At 55.0% G+C, this 16,440-nt stretch overlaps 1 protein-coding gene across 1 annotated transcript; it reads right to left on the reverse strand.

The window, feature by feature from the left end:
- Positions 1-13,576: 13,576 nt before the first annotated feature.
- On the reverse strand, positions 13,577-15,490 carry FAM43A (family with sequence similarity 43 member A). Its single transcript, XM_054074436.1, is given in 9 exon segments — positions 13,577-14,180; positions 14,182-14,229; positions 14,231-14,284; positions 14,286-14,309; positions 14,311-14,373; positions 14,375-14,614; positions 14,616-14,954; positions 14,956-15,033; positions 15,035-15,490. Coding segments are annotated over 9 exon segments (1,071 nt in total). The 5' UTR covers positions 15,230-15,490; the 3' UTR covers positions 13,577-14,150.
- Positions 15,491-16,440: the final 950 nt, after the last annotated feature.

Raw genomic sequence — 16,440 nt, forward strand, 5'->3', positions numbered from 1 at the left:
AGAGAAGCTGTTTGAATAATGTTGTTATAAAAGTGATGTTAAAATAATGATGTGAAAGGCAATGCTGTGGCTGTATGTTTCTTGGGTATGCATGCTACACTGGGCACCGTGCCCAGTACGCTGCAGTGATACATTCAAGGCAGCTTCTGCTGAGAGAAATTAGCATCTTTGTGCTGTACATGAGGTACACACTGTTCTTTGAATGCAAGTTGAGAGTCACATTTAAAACGATCCAATAGAACTTTTTCCAATTTTTATTTATCAACAAGCATCTACACGTATTCCTGGATAATGAAATATTTATCTATAGACACACACATGAATGTGAGAGTGCCAATGTATTATTTATCGCAGCTTCCCTCCTGTAGCTTATGAATAACTCATGAAGCCTGGTTACCCAGCACAGCACTCGGCCAGCTGTCTGAAGCAGTTCCAGATGCCATGGCACGCCAGCTCAGAGCATCTCCTGCCTCCAGCCCCTGCCAAGGAGAGGGCTGGCAGAGGGTGGCAATGCAGCGATGGCATTGGTGTTGCTATGGGATGCTCACGTCCCTGCAAGTCCTGTTGTCTCTTCCCATGGCATCTGGTGTGGGTTGTGGTTCCCTGCCTGTAGGCAGAGTGATAGGACTGAGGAGCTGAAGGGAAAGTGCATGAGCAGGAGGATCTTTGCTGTGTTTGGAAGGAGCATGGAGGGCTGCAGGTGCCAACTTCTGGCTTGGCCACCAAGAAGGGAAACAGAGGCAGCACTAGAGGTGAGCCAAACGTGCTGTGATGATCTCTGTGCAAAGGTTGTCATCTCACTGCAAATGTCAGACGAGAGTTGTTGTGTAAATAGCATCCCCTGATATGAGATGCGTCATTTCTAATGAAGCTATGAGAGCTGCAATGGAACAAAACATGTTGTCTGGCAGGGAGGGATCAGATAGTGACAACTTAATTAGCTTCCCGAATGGTAGGTAGGCTGAGGCAGGGAGCCCTGCTGTGGGGCCGGAGCCTGGGTCAGAAGCCAGGCTGTTCACATGCAACCTTTATCTCCCCGACCACCAGGAGCAAGACCTCATGGATAGCATACTGGGGAGGAAAGCACCCAGAGACTATTCTGGGGTCTTTGGGGATCTGTGGGTGCAAATCAGGCCCTCATGGTGCTGACATGGGACCCTGAATTTCAAAGATGCTGTGGGTGATCAAGAGCAGATGTGTGCCAGGCACAGTTTATGGCTTTGTACGTATAAAGCTAGTTCAAATCATGTAAAAATGAAAAAAAAACCACCAAACCCAAAACCCAAACAACCCTTCTGCTGAGCTCAAACAACGCCTTTCTCCAGTGCTTAAGATGGATGCAGATAAAACAGATATCAGGGATCATTTTCTTTCCCCTGCAGAGTGACTGCAGACGAATCTGTGCTGCTGAGTGAGCTTAGGGCCATGAACTGGGGCAGTTTATGGAGGTTGGGCTGTTCCTACTGCACTGCAAGGTACAGTTTGGGGTCCGGTGCTGAAGAAAGGAGGAGAGGTGATCCCCTTGACAGGGCCACGCAGCAGCTAAGGAGTGCTAACGCGGTGCACAGCTCTGACTCTCTGGGGTAACATGAATCAGAGCAGGGGGAAGATTATGCAAGACCTAAAAGAAATAGAGAGCACAGTATTAGTAACTAAGAATTGCACTAAATGATTTGACAAGTGAATTATCCTCCCTACATTGCCTGCTGGCAGCGGGAGCATCCCTGCCTTCTCTGCAGAGAGAACATGGCTGGCTGGGAGTGTGTCTTTCTTGAATTCGACCCTCTAGTGCTGCTGGTCACTTGCTCTATACAGAAATGCTTGTGAACAGTGCTCACATGTGTGAGAATTGAATTCATTCATTGATAAATAGTGGCTGCTTGGGAAATGAAGCATGGTAGTTGTTCAACTTTGCACAGCAGCTGAGAGCTTACATCTGGCTGGAGTGGCGGGAGGAACTCTGCTGTCTGTCTGCAGTTGCCTTTGCTGTTGTCTGTACAGGGCTGAGCAACCACACCACTCTTGGCAGGGGTCAGGGCTTCTCCAGCAGCTGCTGGACTGGAGGGACTTGGAAGGTAGCCACCCCTTGGCCAGCTCAGGGGAGTAGCAGCATCGAGCTGGGTATGTAGATGGTGGTGAATAGGTCTGGAGTGGCCATGGGTCTCATTGCTGGAGCATCCCTTGTCCTGCAGAGTCCAGTGGGGTGTGCAGCCTGAGGCTGAGCAGGACTCCCTGACACTAGGAGGGCACTGCTGGCATTGTAGGGATGCGCCTGCTGAATGCCGACATCTTCCCAGCTAGAGGAGCTGCCAGAGCTCAGTCGCCTCCCAGAGCCACATCTCCAAAGAGAAATGGAAACACCATTCTGGCAGCTCTGTGCATTGGATTTGGTCACAGAGGCAGAGCCCTAGGGGAGGCCAATGTGCCTGCATGATTTGCAGGATGAGAGATGTTTTCTTTCCATCCCAAGAGAGGAGCAGCTCGCCTGGCCAGCCAAGCAAAGCTCAACACTCATCAGACATGGGTGCTCCAGGTGCTTGAGCCAGGTCCTTGATGCTGGTGAGCTTAGGGGCAGTGCAGCCAGATGGGAGCCAGCCGCCAGGCTGCTGCTAAAAGTCAGCATCCATCAGCCTCCTACAAGCATCACCTAGCACAGAGTTATTTCTGGGCAATGGTGGTTATTGGGAAGGCATTACAAGGCTGTGAAGTACAGCATGTCTCTCAGCTGGAGCTGCACTCATTGGCTTGGGAGCAGCACACGCCAGCTATCCTTCAGGGGTTTGCTGGCTTTTGACTTCACTCCACTTCAAAGCCCGGGCTCCTTATGTGTGTTTTAGCGATGCTCACATACTTCAGGTTTCTAGGCCAAACGAAAGCTTTGATTCCATGCTGCACTCAGCAGCTCTGCATGAAGGTAGCCTGTGGTTAAGTAAGGTGAGAGGCTGAAAGTAGTTCAATTTTGCAACAATAGCTGAGAACAAAGTACAGTTTTTACCATTTAAAACTGGGACAAAACAGAGCTGGAAGGTTTCGGTGGGGTTACTTTTTTTTCATTTTCCTTTTAACACTCAGTAGCCTTTTTTGAGTTGAATTCAATTTCTGGTGTTCATGGCCTTTACCTCATGCTGGAGCATTCCCCTTCTCATCCAAATGGCAAAGCCAGGGCAGGACAGCAGCACACGGGGAGGGAGGGAAGCAGAAGAAGAGGTGGAGAGGCATTTCAGCTCAGGCTTGCCCTCCTGGCCAGGGCTCATCCTGGTCTCTACTGCTGGTTCCTCTCCACACTACTATTTTTTTCTTCTTTTTTTGCCCTGCACCTAGTACATCCAGCTCACATCTGGGCCTGGGGTGATACCAAGGGATGACATCAAGGCAAGCAATTAATCCTAAGTAAATGTGGGCTGTTACACAGCTCTGGAGTTGTCTTGGTGGCTTTTGCTCTCACTCCACCCTGGGCTGACCTGCAGAGCATCTCTTCACCTTGCCAAAGAGAATTTTATGTTAAATGGCTAAAAATCACTATTACTATAATGGTTCTTATGGCAACCCAGCGATGTGAGCTCTTAAAAGCTCTTCTTGCTTAAAGTATCTCTTGTACGTGGACCTTTACGCTTTCCTTAGCCTTGGTAGCCCCAAAACGACAGAGGGGGGCTCGCCTGTGCTCATAGGGAGCACTGAGGAGCAAAGCAAGTGCAATCACTGCTTCTTCAATCTCCCACCCCTGTGTTCCTTATGGATACCGCATGGGTCCATGACAGCCTCAGAATCATCTCCCTCCTTACAGTCTGAATTTTCACTCACACCACAGCCTCCTCCTGCAAACCTGCCGAGCTGGAGCCACAGCAGGTCACGTTTTGCAATTTGCTGTTGCAAGACAAAGAAAACAAGTTCTTCTTTTTTACAATTACCAAACCACTTCATCGAGCAATTTCGCTGTCTCTGCACTTCAGTTTCAGTTAACAGTATTCCTCAGGGAAGGAAAGTCTAGAGGCACCTCCGAGTGTTTTACTGCTGGTTCTGCTATTACAGATGATCGTGAAAGGTTGCCTAAAGTGCCATAACTGCTGGCAGCAGCTTTTCTGTGCCTGCCACTAGAGACGAGCCTGGATGAGGCTCGCTGGGATTGCAGGCAGATGCTGGCCACTGGCCGGAGGACCCCACACAACCTCACCTCATGTACCAACCCTCCAGCTTTCGGCTGCCTCTCCCGAAGGTTGAAACCCATTTGTCTGTCTCAGTATGGCTCTCACTGGGGGCTCTGCCTTTGTGTGTAAAAGCCCCAGACGCTGATGAAATAGCTTCCCCCTGGGGTCCCAGCACAGCCCTGGGTGCTTGGCACCAGCCTGGGAGGGGGAATGCCACCCTGCTCCGAGGCAGAAGGCAGAGAGGGGGCTGTCCTTGTAGTGCTCAGCTGATACAGGGAAACCGCAAGCCTCCCTGTGAAGCAACTCCCTGCAGCAGCTACTCGGCATCCGCAGTGTCCCCGTCACACCAGGCACAGTGCAGCAGGAGCATGGCTCCCGCGCCCAAGTGAGTAGTGATGCCAGTGGTGAAGCTTGGCTGCACTGAACTGGGAGACACTGGTTTCCTCCCCATTGCCTCCCAGCAGGAGCAGGCCTTGGGGCTGTTCAGGCTGGTGGGCACTCTCGGTGGGCTGCCACTGCCCAGGGAGCTGGCAGCATCACCTGCTCCTAGGACTGAGCCATGCCAGGTCCTGCTGGCGTGCAGGGTCTGTGTCTCTGCTCCACGTCTTGCATCAAGCCTCATTCTTCAGGGCTGCCCCACCGGTGTCTCCCCAGGGCCAGGGGGCAATACCAGGGCCTGACATGGGGACTGAGGGCCAGGAGACCCCATATCTGCTCTTAAGGAGTGCAAGGGCAGCATTCCTGTTTCATGTGATGTGCAGGAGCCTGGGTCTTGGCTTGCTGCTGCTCAGCTGCCTGCCCCTTGAAGCCCCCACAGTCCTGGGGAGCACGTGGGGTGCCTGGGCTCCTGGCTGGCCACAGCCCGGCTTCAACCTCTCCAAACTTCCTGCATTTGTTTCACTCGAGCTATTTGGGGGAAGTAGGGTGTTGTTATGTCTTCAGCTCAGCGTCTATTTAGAGAAGGATAATGCCATTGTGGGGCAGACAATAAGAAATTTAAATGCCTAGAATTCTTTGTCTCTCCCTATTTTGACTATTTCATTTTTTTTTCTTCTTCTTCAAATGGTATTTCCTTGGAAAACTGCAGTGAGATTTGATGGGGCCCCATGGAGAGGGTGTGCATGGATGACCCCCACCAAAATGAGCCCAGAGTGATCCCTGCTTTAGTCCTACTGCAGGCAGGTGAATCCTGTCCACTGCCTGTTCAGGTCTGGGTCAGCAGAAGGTCAGGTTCCAAAAGAGAGGGGAGGGCCAGCACAGGATAAGACTTCCCTAGGATAAGACTTCCCCAGGAGACTTCTGTGAGGAGGACAGCAGCCACCCCCTCCTGCCACTTTCCCAGGGCTATGTTTATCTTCTGGTTTGCTCTAGGAACCCAGATGAGCACCTGAGATGTCTTAATGTCATTGTCCCAACAGAGCTGGCTTTAGGGGACTTTTTATTCCCTTGCAGGATATAACTAATTGGACCTGACATGAGGGAGAGTCATGTTGGGTCCTTAAATAGCTTTCTGCATGGTGCTACTTGCAAAGGTGCCACAAGGAAAAGTGAATGTTAAGTGTCCTGGGAGCTGCCTTTGCAGGCACTGGGATACTGCGTGCACTTGAGGACAGGTTTTGTCTCAAGTCCTGGCAGCCCAAACTGGGGAGCGGGACTAATGACTGCCATGGCCTGGCTGATGAACACCAAGTCTGGGTTAGCGATACTCTGTCTTCTTACTGCTGCGCACCAGATCCTTGCAATACCCTGTGCCTGCAGTGGTCCTCACTCTTCTGTCTCATTCACTGGTGGGAGCCCTGGGGAGTCTGGTTTCCTTGGCATTTTGTTCTTCAGTAACAGCTGTGAAAGCTGGGCAGAAGAAGCGGGTTCAGCAGACTTCAAAGCAGCAGTTATGGAAAGGACTCTGTGAGACTGGGGTAGGAGTCCAAAGAGGGAGAAGGCAGATCTTCTGGTGCCCTTACCTAGCAGTGGCTGTGTACCTCCCGACTGTCAGCTCCCGATGGACTTCAGGGTCTCCCACGTGGCTGTATCATACTGTATGCTCTGCTAGAAATCTGCTGAGACCTTGCTCCAGACACAGCTGGAGCCAGAGGTTTTTTGCAGCAAAAGCAAAATTGTGCAAGGGGGGGTGTGTAACTGCTGTACTGATGTGTGTAACTGTTGTACCAAGGAGGTAACTGCTGTACTGGTGCGGAGAATCACCTTGTTGCCGTGCTGTGTTGTGAGACACTCTCTAGAGCTTGGCCATTCTTAAGAAAGTAAAATTAGATCAGAACAGCACTAAGGATAAGCGGCTCAGTTCTCATCCGCACTTTGCTGGAGCCATGTGGCAGGTGGAAGGCAGGATGGGACACAGTGTCACCTGCAGGGACAGTGGCAGACTGCCCCAAGGGAGCTTGAGCTCATGGACGACCCATCCTGGCCCTGCACTGATCAGAGCTGGATGTGGGGAGGTATTGGGGATTCTGGGAGGAACTCGGGACATGGACACGGGGTCTTGTTGCTGCTACCAAGTCAGGGCAGGGCAGGGCAAGGACCTGCCCGCTGTTCCTGCACTGAGGATGCTTCCAGGTGAGTCAGGCTATGTCCCAGACAAAGACAGATGGTGAGATGAGGAAGGGCTTCTCATGGCCCTGCCTGCTCCTCAGGGTTCTGTGCGCGATGGTGGTGCAGCATGTCTTCTGCTCTCTGTGGTTACATCCTCCCCTCGCTTGCATTGCCTCCTGGCCGCTGTGCCTGTTGCTGCCAGGGCCCTGGAGGGCCTATTACTGTCTTCAGTTTGGGCTCTCCTGGAATGTCCAGAAGAGGTGGTGGGCTGCCCCATGGTAGGGCACAGACCCCAGGACAGGGAAGCCTCTGTATCTTCCCCCAGGTGGGCAAAGGCAGGAGCAGGCTGCAGGGCAAACATGCTCCCAAAAGCCATCATCGCTAACATTCAGCTTTAATTAGCGATCCCCAGTGAATGTTCCTGGCAGAGGTTGGCTCTCTGCTCGCACTGGTCTCATCTCCTGGGCCACTGCAGACATGGATGGAGATGTCCCTGGGGGTCAGCAGCCACAGCCTGCACAGAGAAAGCACAGGTCTCCCTGCTCAGAAACACGTATTTCCAGACTATTCTTCTCCACTTCCAGGAGGAGAGAAGATGTTTTTGCACCAAAGTGGTCTGCTTTCAGGTGATCCCATTGCTGATTCTGGAGCTGATAAGCAAATCCCTGTGCCAGGCACAGGGGAATCAGGCTTCCCAATGCCCAAAACAAGATGCTGGGGAAATACCGCATCCCTACCTGCCATCCCTGCCAGCTGCCTCACCAGTCCCTGTGGACCTGTTTCAAGCGGCAGAATGAGAAGTGTCTGGTAGGGAAAGCAGGCGGCTGCATTCACGTTTCGCTCTATTGTTTCATAATTATTAGTAGAGAGACTGAAAATATAATCATGATAATTAAGCTAAATCACAATTTTCCTACAGGAGCTACCAAATTATTCATATCAACTTTTCATCCTAATTCCCTTAACAGTTCCCTGCCCAGAGGAAGAGGAGCCCTCACTGCTTCAGGCTGCCCACACTGTGAGCCGGAGCAGGCAATCCTCACTGGCACTTGCTGAAACAGCAGTGAGTAGCAGCTCTTACTCAGCATGAAACTGGGATGGGAAAAGAGCCATGTGAGAGACAGTGGCCTCGAGGGCTGGAGTTATCCAGGGGCCAAGAGCTACAGCAAGAAGAGAGCCAGAAGGAAGAGTGCAGAGCTGGGAAAAGCAGCACCCAGCTGCAGGCAGGGCTGGCTGGAAAGGGCAGCATGATGCTGGGCAGTCACTCAGCAGGAGGTGGCTGCCAGGGCTGGATTCAATCACCATATCTCCTGTCCCTCGGGGCTGCGGGTGTACCTGCCATCCCTGATTTTTGGAGCCAAAGTGAGCACAGAGCTCAGCGTAGCAGGACTCGAGGGCCATGGCATGCTCAGGCTGGCCTGCTGCACAGCGCAGGTCTCAGCACAGTGTGGGTGATCTTCATCCCTCAGCAGCAACGGCTTCAGTGCTGTCGCGCTGCCAGCTCCCTCCAGGAATGCTGTCAGCTCTAATTAATGTCACAGTTTAGCTTGCTCATGCATCCGAGCAGACTGTGTGCAACTTCACGGTGCCGCAGGAAGAGCAATGGATCCCATCCCACAGCCTTTTCCTTGTGTACCCTGGGATCTGCGAAGCACCTATGCCAGAGCAGTGGGGATTTCCAGATGCGGACGTGACATCAACTGTGTCACCCCTCTGTACAGGCTGGCAGCAGGACCAGCCGCAGGAGGCAGCTGCTGGCTGCCCCCCATGTCAGAGCAGGAGAGCATCAGAGGAACTCTATCGGCAGAGCCCTTTGCTGGAGCCAGTTCTTCAGGGAAAAGTTATCCTTCCCATTTTTCTGAGGACACGTTCAGGGCATGAGGTCATATTTTGATAGGACCTTGAGCAGCCTGGTCTAGTGGGAGGTGCCCCTGTCCATGGCAGGGGGGTGGAACTAGATGATCTTTATGGTCCCTGCCAACCCAAACCATTCTATGATTCTGTGCTGTGCCACCGCTGGCTTTGGGTCCCCTGGGACAGAGCTGAAGGGCAGTAAAGTGAAGTGAAAGCCCAAATGCCTGCAGCAAGCAGCCCCTGCCCCTTGGCAGTCCTGGGCTGTCCTGTTCCAGACCTTGCCCAGCTCCTGCTACCAATAGGGCTCGATTTAAGCCCATGGGGTCTGTCTTACTGATGCTAAGTGTGCAGAGCATCTCCCAGCTTGTGAAAAAAAAAGCATTGTGCTGCCTTTCTCCTGCCTCCCCCCTCAGCAGTGGCACGGAGTGCATTTACCAAGGCCAGATCCTGGAGGGTGCTGGGCAGCTGTAGCCCAGAGCTCAGCTCCTTGCAGACTTGCCATGTCAAGCCAAAAGCAGGATTGGGCCCATGCCCTTCATTATATAACTGTTTCTCCAAGTGTTTCGTAGCACTCAGCCCTCCTGCCAGGCAGAACCCCCACTGGCAAAGGGGAATGTCAATGTTTTTTTGAATGCATAGCTTTGATTTTTACACCAGCTTGTAGCAGAGGCCAATTCGCCTCCCCCAAGCTCATGCACTTTGCAGGACATTAACTGAGATGCAGATCCCTACAAGCCACCAGCCAGCAAACTGGAGGTGTCACCTTGTCTGCGGAGGGTGATGGAGCTGTGGGGAGAAGCAGGACCCCAGGGGCCAGGTCAGGTCAGTTCAGCTGTGGGGCTTGTGGCTGAACTGACCTAACCTGGCCTCTGGGACCCCATGCTGTCCATGCTCTGCCCCAGATGCCTGCCCTCGCATTCCTGTCCCTGCATATCATTCCTCTCCAGCTGCTGGGGAAAACAGCCCCTGCTGCCACCAGCGGTTGGGGTGATGAGAGGGAGCCGCCCTCGCCGCACGCAGGCTCTGTGGGAGCTAGGGCTGTTGCTGGCCTTGGAAATGCAGGATTTTTTTTCCTCTTGACTCCAAGAGAAGCAGAAGATGAGGTGCAGGAAGTGAGGCACAGCAGGCTGGCACTGTGCAGTGCTTGCGGCCCTGCAGGTTTTTTCCATCACTGATGGGACCCTGGCCGCCACCCTCACCCAGGAAACATACTCACTGGGGCAGTGCATTGCTGTCACCCACACCCCTTTGGAAGGTATGAAGGCAGGAGATCTGGCCCCACACCTCCTTTGCAGGCTGAGATTTGGGGGCTTTCCCCCTAATTAATGGAGAGTTTTGATGTGATGGCTGCAATTGACAATGGGCAGTAGGACAGTTGCTGTGTCTTGGAGATGACTAACAGTGGGACAGGTCAGCTGCTCTTCTCCAACACATTGCTGAGAAGGAAATCCTCATGCCTTCCTTCCTCCATGTGAGAGTTGCAGTGTGTGTGTTGAAGGTGACTTGGAACTGCCCCAGGGGCTGGAGCTGTACTTGACACTGGGTATTGCCTGTAAAACCCACAAAAGCAAGAGGGTTTACACCACTGGCTTGGTGACTTGCAACCAGACCTTGCACCAGCCCCTCAGCCAGCAATTCAGGCAGCGTCACCCCTGGCCAGACAAACTGGATGTCACCCATACAGGCATGTCTCCAGACTGACTACAAATAGTTCTGGATCTAAATCAGTACTGCAGTCTGGGCTAAAAGTCATATCGTGAGCTGGCTTGCTCCACTTGACCACTGGCTAATTTTTCTGGTTGTAAATGATATTTTTTCCCGTTGTGGATGAGGAAGACATAAGGACAGGAGGAAGGCATGCTGAGAGTGGAGAAAAACAAGGAGCTGCATGTGGGATCCTGCAAACACTTCCACATTTGTGTGTCCCCCCTTCACCCCCCGCCTCATTACCTATGTGCAGGAGCAAGTCTGGAGTACACCAGCAAATACATAAAGTCAACAAACTGTACTAGCAACAAGTGCGCTTCTTCCCTTAATCTCTGCATATTCAGGGAATCATCATTGCCTGGAATAATCACATGCTTTGTTTAGCCATAACATGCTCTGGAAATCTCAGGCACCTGGTGGGGTGCCTAAGGTGACTTGCCAAAGCATCAGCCCCATGTGGCAGATTTGAACCAGCAGCTGAAGCCTTTGGAACAGGATCACTGCTTTTCCTGTTGTTGTAGCATTTTTACGGATATTTTCTGGCCAATTCATCACATGCTATCTGCTAGATTGGTGCTGTGTGGAGCTCAGTGTTCAAGCTTGCTGGGCTGGATACCTTCAAGGGCTGCCCGAGCCCAAGCAGGAGCATGGCCTGCCGAGCCCCGGCTGATGGGTCAGTGAGCAGGGCAGTGATTTGAACCAGTGGCACACAGCAATGCTTGTCTCGTAATTCTGCAAACAACTGTTCCTATATTTGACTTCTCCCCACTCAGTCCAAAGGCACCGCCAGAGCAATCAGGCTGCTTTGGCTCTCCCTTTGCAGGTTCGACCCTGGGAAAGCAGGGCTGGGAAGGGGATGCTGGCTGGTGGGGAGCACCAGGGTGTCAGAGCCTGTGCTGCTCTTTACACAGCCCACACGCCTCAGCTGCATCAGGGGCTGATTCACTGTCCCCAGCTGTAGAGCTGAGTTAGTTCTGATGGATGGAGCCTGATCAACGGGAGAATACGCATCTCTGCCGGCAGCCTGAGCAGGGGCTGTGACGAACAGAGACCACAGAACAGTTTGTCCTCTGTAAAAGCACTGCCTGGAACAAGAATGGCCTCAGCAGTTAGCAGAGCCTGCGTGTCCCACAGAGGTCTTTTCCCAAAGCCCTGCGCTTCTCCTGGGCTGCCTTCCCATCAGCCAGCAGCAAGCTTTCAAGCTCAGAAAGAAACTACTTGTTTGGAAGAAAAAATCTTAGCAGCTCAGCCCTTTACTTGAACCTGTTGCAGAGGAGGTCTTGCTCTCTTCTCCTCTCCTTATTGCAGGGAGATGGTCTTTCAAACTGTGCAGAAGATACAATGACCTTCTTCTCATGTGCACTTATTCCCGTTTGCAGGCCCATGCACGCTGTGATAGGGAGGGCACAGCATTTAAGCACACATGAATAACTTCGCACTAGCGGTCCAGACCAACTATATGATTTTTTCCAATGGTTCTAATACCAAAATATCCCAGGCATAAAGGGATTTGGACCCTACATTTACATCTAATGATCTATACAAGCCTCTAAGGAAACGGCACTGTAGCCCTGCTAAAGGGTTCAAGGGGAAATGCTTCAGGCCCTGGCTGCTGCTGCTGCTGCTGCTGCTGCTCAGGGAATTCTGCTTTCAGCTCCGACACACAATAAAAACTCACTGTTGCAGGCACGATGGCTTTTCTAGAGAGAGGAAAGGCATTGACTGAGCTAATGCCATTAACCGCCTTTAAGCACACACAGAGAATGTAAAAGTGAATGCCACCCGGTCATTCAGCACAGGGGTTAGCTGAAACCACCTGTGGATCCCCTGGCATGCCCTGCTCTTGGGATGCTTTATCACTGCTCAGGAAAGAGCAGCAGTGACAGAGAGCCCTGGGTGTACGCCTGGAGCATTCATGATCTCCAGGGCACCTGAAGGTTCCCAATGCAGGCAAGACAGCCTCACAGTCCTCACCCTAGGAGACAGCACTGCAGGACAAGCTGTCCTGCTGCCTCATTTCTCCCTCATCACCTACCCCATCCATCCCCGGGAAAGGAAAGGGGAGCTTTGCCTGTGAAAGAGCTGCAAGACACACTTTTTCTTTTCCCAGGTGTGTCCCAGCAGTGCCAGACTGAGTGTGCTCAAATCCAGACATGGGTATTGTCCTCTGTTGCATCTCAGTGCCCATCACGGGGCTGAGTGTGACACGGGCAAGAAGAAGGTGCCCACTCTAAGGGGAGGGTTCTTCCTCTCCTCATTCCCCCTCCCCATACAAACCACCCGGCCGTGCCTCCCTCCTCAGACTGACTTACACCTAGGCGGGCAATTGTAAAAGCAGCTTGCTGCTGCGGTGGCAAATTTTGCAATCAGTTTTAATGAAGTATTTATAAGTTCAGAGGCTGGCTCCTTGCACAAGGAGTGTGGCCTGGCCTCAGCAGCCAGTTGGGCTTTCCATTGACATTCCTGCAGCTCGCTCGATTGCAGCACAGGCACAGTGGAAAAGATTTAGACATCACAAATGCCAGATTAATTATCTCTTAATTGATACCTCCACCTGGGGACAAATGAAACCGGAACATTTCTCCTGCCCTGGGATCCCACCACTTACAAACAGATTTACAGCTAAAAATACCACGGCAGTCCCACCGCTAATCAACTGCGCTGCTTACCCTGGGTAAGGTTATGAAATTGTCTTGGGCTGGCGCTGCAAGCGGCGAGCGACCAGCTGCAGCAGAAGGGCTGCACCGTGCTCTCAGCACCCACCAGCACCCGGCCAGGCAAGGAGCGGTCTACCCCACAACAGCCTCAGAACGATGCAGTTAACATTTCTCAAGCCTATGATCCAGCCGGAGAACCCTGACACAAGGCTTCTCCCCTATTCCTGCCCCTGTTCTTTCCCTGCAGTCTAAGATTTCCACTTGGGTCAGGAAACCCGCTCGGTGCTTGCGAGAGCCTTTCTGCACAGTGTTCTCCTGCAGCTACAACCCATCCCCTGCATCATCTCCTTGCAGGAACGCACACACAGAGACAAATGCCACAGCGACCCCAGTTTTTTTAAATTACTGTCATCTTTATTTTCTTCACGTATGTGCAACAGAGGAGATTGCAATGGTGGTGTTCTTAAAAATAACAAAAATGTATTTGCATACATTTCCCTATGTACAGGTGAACAGCCACGAGTAGAGTCTTCTTTTGCACAGCAAAAGATCTAGAGCGTCGGGACCGGGGACAGGACCAGGGCCCCCAGAAACGGGTCTAACTTAAAAATAATAATAATTAAAAAAAAAAAAATTCACACAGTGCAAACCTCTGGACACGACAGCACGATGGAGTGACTTTAATGGAGAAACCGGCGGAGGGGCCTCTCGGATGTGAGATTTCTGACTGTAAACAAGGCGCAAACACCTCCCTCCCGCCGCCCTCCCGGGGAAAGCTATTCCAGGAATTTGGCAGATCTTCAAGGGCTGAGCCGGAGGTAAACAGCCGGCGGCGCCTCCCGCTCCGAGGGATGCTGCGGGCTCCCGGAGGGGCCCCGCGTGGGACCGACGCGGTCCCAGAGGGGTCAGAGGGGTCCCGGTGGGACGCTGCAAGCCCGAAAGGACCGCGCACACCCAGAAGGGTCGGAGGGACCCCGGTGCGCCGCGGTGGGAACCGCGCAGCCCCGGAGGGGAGCCGGTGGGACCGTGCACGCTCAGAAGGGTCGGAGGGGACCCCGGTGCACCACGGTGGGACCGCGCAGCCCCGGAAGGGTACCCCCGTAGGACCGTGCACGCCCTAAGGGACAGCGCAGCGCCCGGAGAGGACCCGGTGGGACCGTGCAGCCCCGCGCAGCTCCGCAGGGCTCAAAGGGGCTCCGGTGCGCCACGGCAGGCACCGCGCAGCCCCGGCGCCGAGCGCTCAGCCCGTGTCGGGGTCGCCGGGGGGCGGCTTGCTCGGCGCCGTCGCAGGGCGGGGCGGCGCCGTCGGGGCCGTTGCTTCTCCAGGGAAGACTCGCTGCCCGTGCTCTCGCCCGAGAGCAGCCGGCGGACGTCGGAGGTCAGCCCGCAGCGAGCGCAGGGTCGTTGCCCAGGCTGAGCTCGCCCAGGTCGCGGAGAAGCTGCCCCAGCTCCGGGCCGTCCCCCGCGACCGGCGCCCTCAGGCTCGCCCAGCGCCTCCAGGATGTCCTCGCAGTCGCAGTGCATGGCCCGCTCCTCCTGCTCCTCGCCCAGCAGGTCCTCCGTGATGGAGCCCAGCTTGGGCGCGCTGCGGCTCCGCTCCACCGGCGGCTTATAGCAGCACTGCCCGTTGAGCAGCTTGCGCAGCGGCACCAGCGGGATGCTCTGCTCGCCCACCAGCTGCTGCTGCTGGTGCCGCGCGTCGTCCCCGCTTCTTCAGCCGGCGGAACTCCGCCAGCGCCGTAGCCGAGGTCTGGTAGAGCAGCAGGGCCATGGCCTTCGCCTTCTCGGGCTTGGAGACCAGCACGGCGTGGCAGCGCAGCATCACCGCCTTGTGCTTCAGCTCGTGGCGGTAGATCCAGGCGAAGACGCGCGGCAGGCGCGGGTCCGCCACGCAGTAGGTGACCCGGTGCAGCAGGTAGAGGTGGCCGGGCCGGCGCAGCCCCTTGTCCTCGGCGTGGGCCATGCGGATGCCCTGCGCGCTGATGGTCAGCTTCATCTTGGTGCCCTGCCGGCCCGCCTCGCTCTTGCTCCAGATCTTGCAGACGGGCCAGGTCGGTGCAGCCCTCGCCCTTGGACTGGATGGTGGTGGCGTTGCCCAGGTAGAGCACGGTGTACGTCGGGTCCCTCGCTGGTCACGCGGAATTTCCGCCGCTTGGAGCGGAACATGCTGCCCACGCGGTGCAGGGCGCTCTCGGGGCAGGCGCGGGCCAGCGAGGTGAGCGCCGAGTAGTGCACGCTCACCGCGTACCCCTTGGGCTTGCTCTGCCGCCGCGCCTCGCCCGCCACCAGCTCCACCTTGCTCCGCTTCCAGGGCAGCATCGCCCGCGGAGCCGCGGCTCAGGCGCCGCGCCGACGGCCTCGGGGCGCGGGGCGGCAATCGCAGGGCGGCGGCGCTGCCCGCCCGCCTCACATCCTTGCGGGGCGGCGGCGGCCGCCGCGGCCCTAGATATAGGCGGGCGCCGGGGCTCCGCGGGCGCGGAGAGGGGAGGCCCCCGCGCACCGAGGGCGGAGCGCCCGCTGCCCGCCGAGCCGGCGGAGCCCCTGCTCACCGCCCGCCCGCCGCCGCCGCTCTGCGCCGCCCGCCGCGGCGCCCCGGCCCCGCCGAGCCCGGCCGGGGCGGGACGGGGCGGGACGGGGCGGGGAACACACCGGCAGCACCGCCCCCGTGTGCCCAGCGCGGCCCCCGGCGGGGGAGCGGCCGTGGGTAGCGGGGGAGCTAGGGGGGCAGGAGGGTGGAGAAGGGGAGCGTGGAGAGGGCAGGTGATGGGGCAGGGAGGGGGGAGCGGGGCGGGGAGGAGGGAGAGGGGCAATGAGGATGGAGAAGGGGCAGGGAGAGTGGAAAGCGGCGATGAGGATGGAGAGGGCAGGGAGGATGAGGGGGCAGGAAGAGTGGAAGGGGCAGGGAGGATGGAGAGGGGACAGAGACTGGCAAAAGGCAGGGAGGATGGAGAGGGGAAGGAGGATGGAGGAAGGCAGGGAGGATGTAGAGGGCAGGGAGGATGGAGAAGGGCAGGGAGAATGGAGAGGGCAGCTCAAACCTTCTTGAACTAATAATAATCCCGAGGCCACAGCCGGGCCCCCACACTCCAGGAGTCCCCACACCCGGGAGAACCCAAACCTCAACAGCCTTCCCGACCAGGGCGTGCCGTGAAGGAGTCCCACTCTTGCAACATAATCTTCCCTTTGATTTGGTTAGTCTGGCTCTGGGAGCTGAGGGCCTGCAGCAAATAAAAGCTATTATGTATGAGTAATGCTTTGCTCTTTTATTTGTGTGCAGCAGCTGAATAACAAGAAACTGTCTTGTAATTTCTTGCTGGGGTTGCTTGAATACAGTCACAGACATAATGAGAGCTTTGGAAAGTTGGTCTCTGTGTCGTTGCTATAGCTTCTCGTGTCATGTATCATATCCTGTGCCAGGAAGAATAGAAGTTCCAGGGTTGCAGAAAACAGCACATTGTCAGGATTTGGATGAACACTCAACAAAAGGGGAGTAGTATGTACTTGTGCAGAAAAATATGTAAACACCTTCT

The sequence above is a fragment of the Cuculus canorus genome, chromosome 9 (genome assembly GCF_017976375.1).
Source record: "Cuculus canorus isolate bCucCan1 chromosome 9, bCucCan1.pri, whole genome shotgun sequence".
Taxonomy (NCBI): domain Eukaryota; kingdom Metazoa; phylum Chordata; class Aves; order Cuculiformes; family Cuculidae; genus Cuculus; species Cuculus canorus.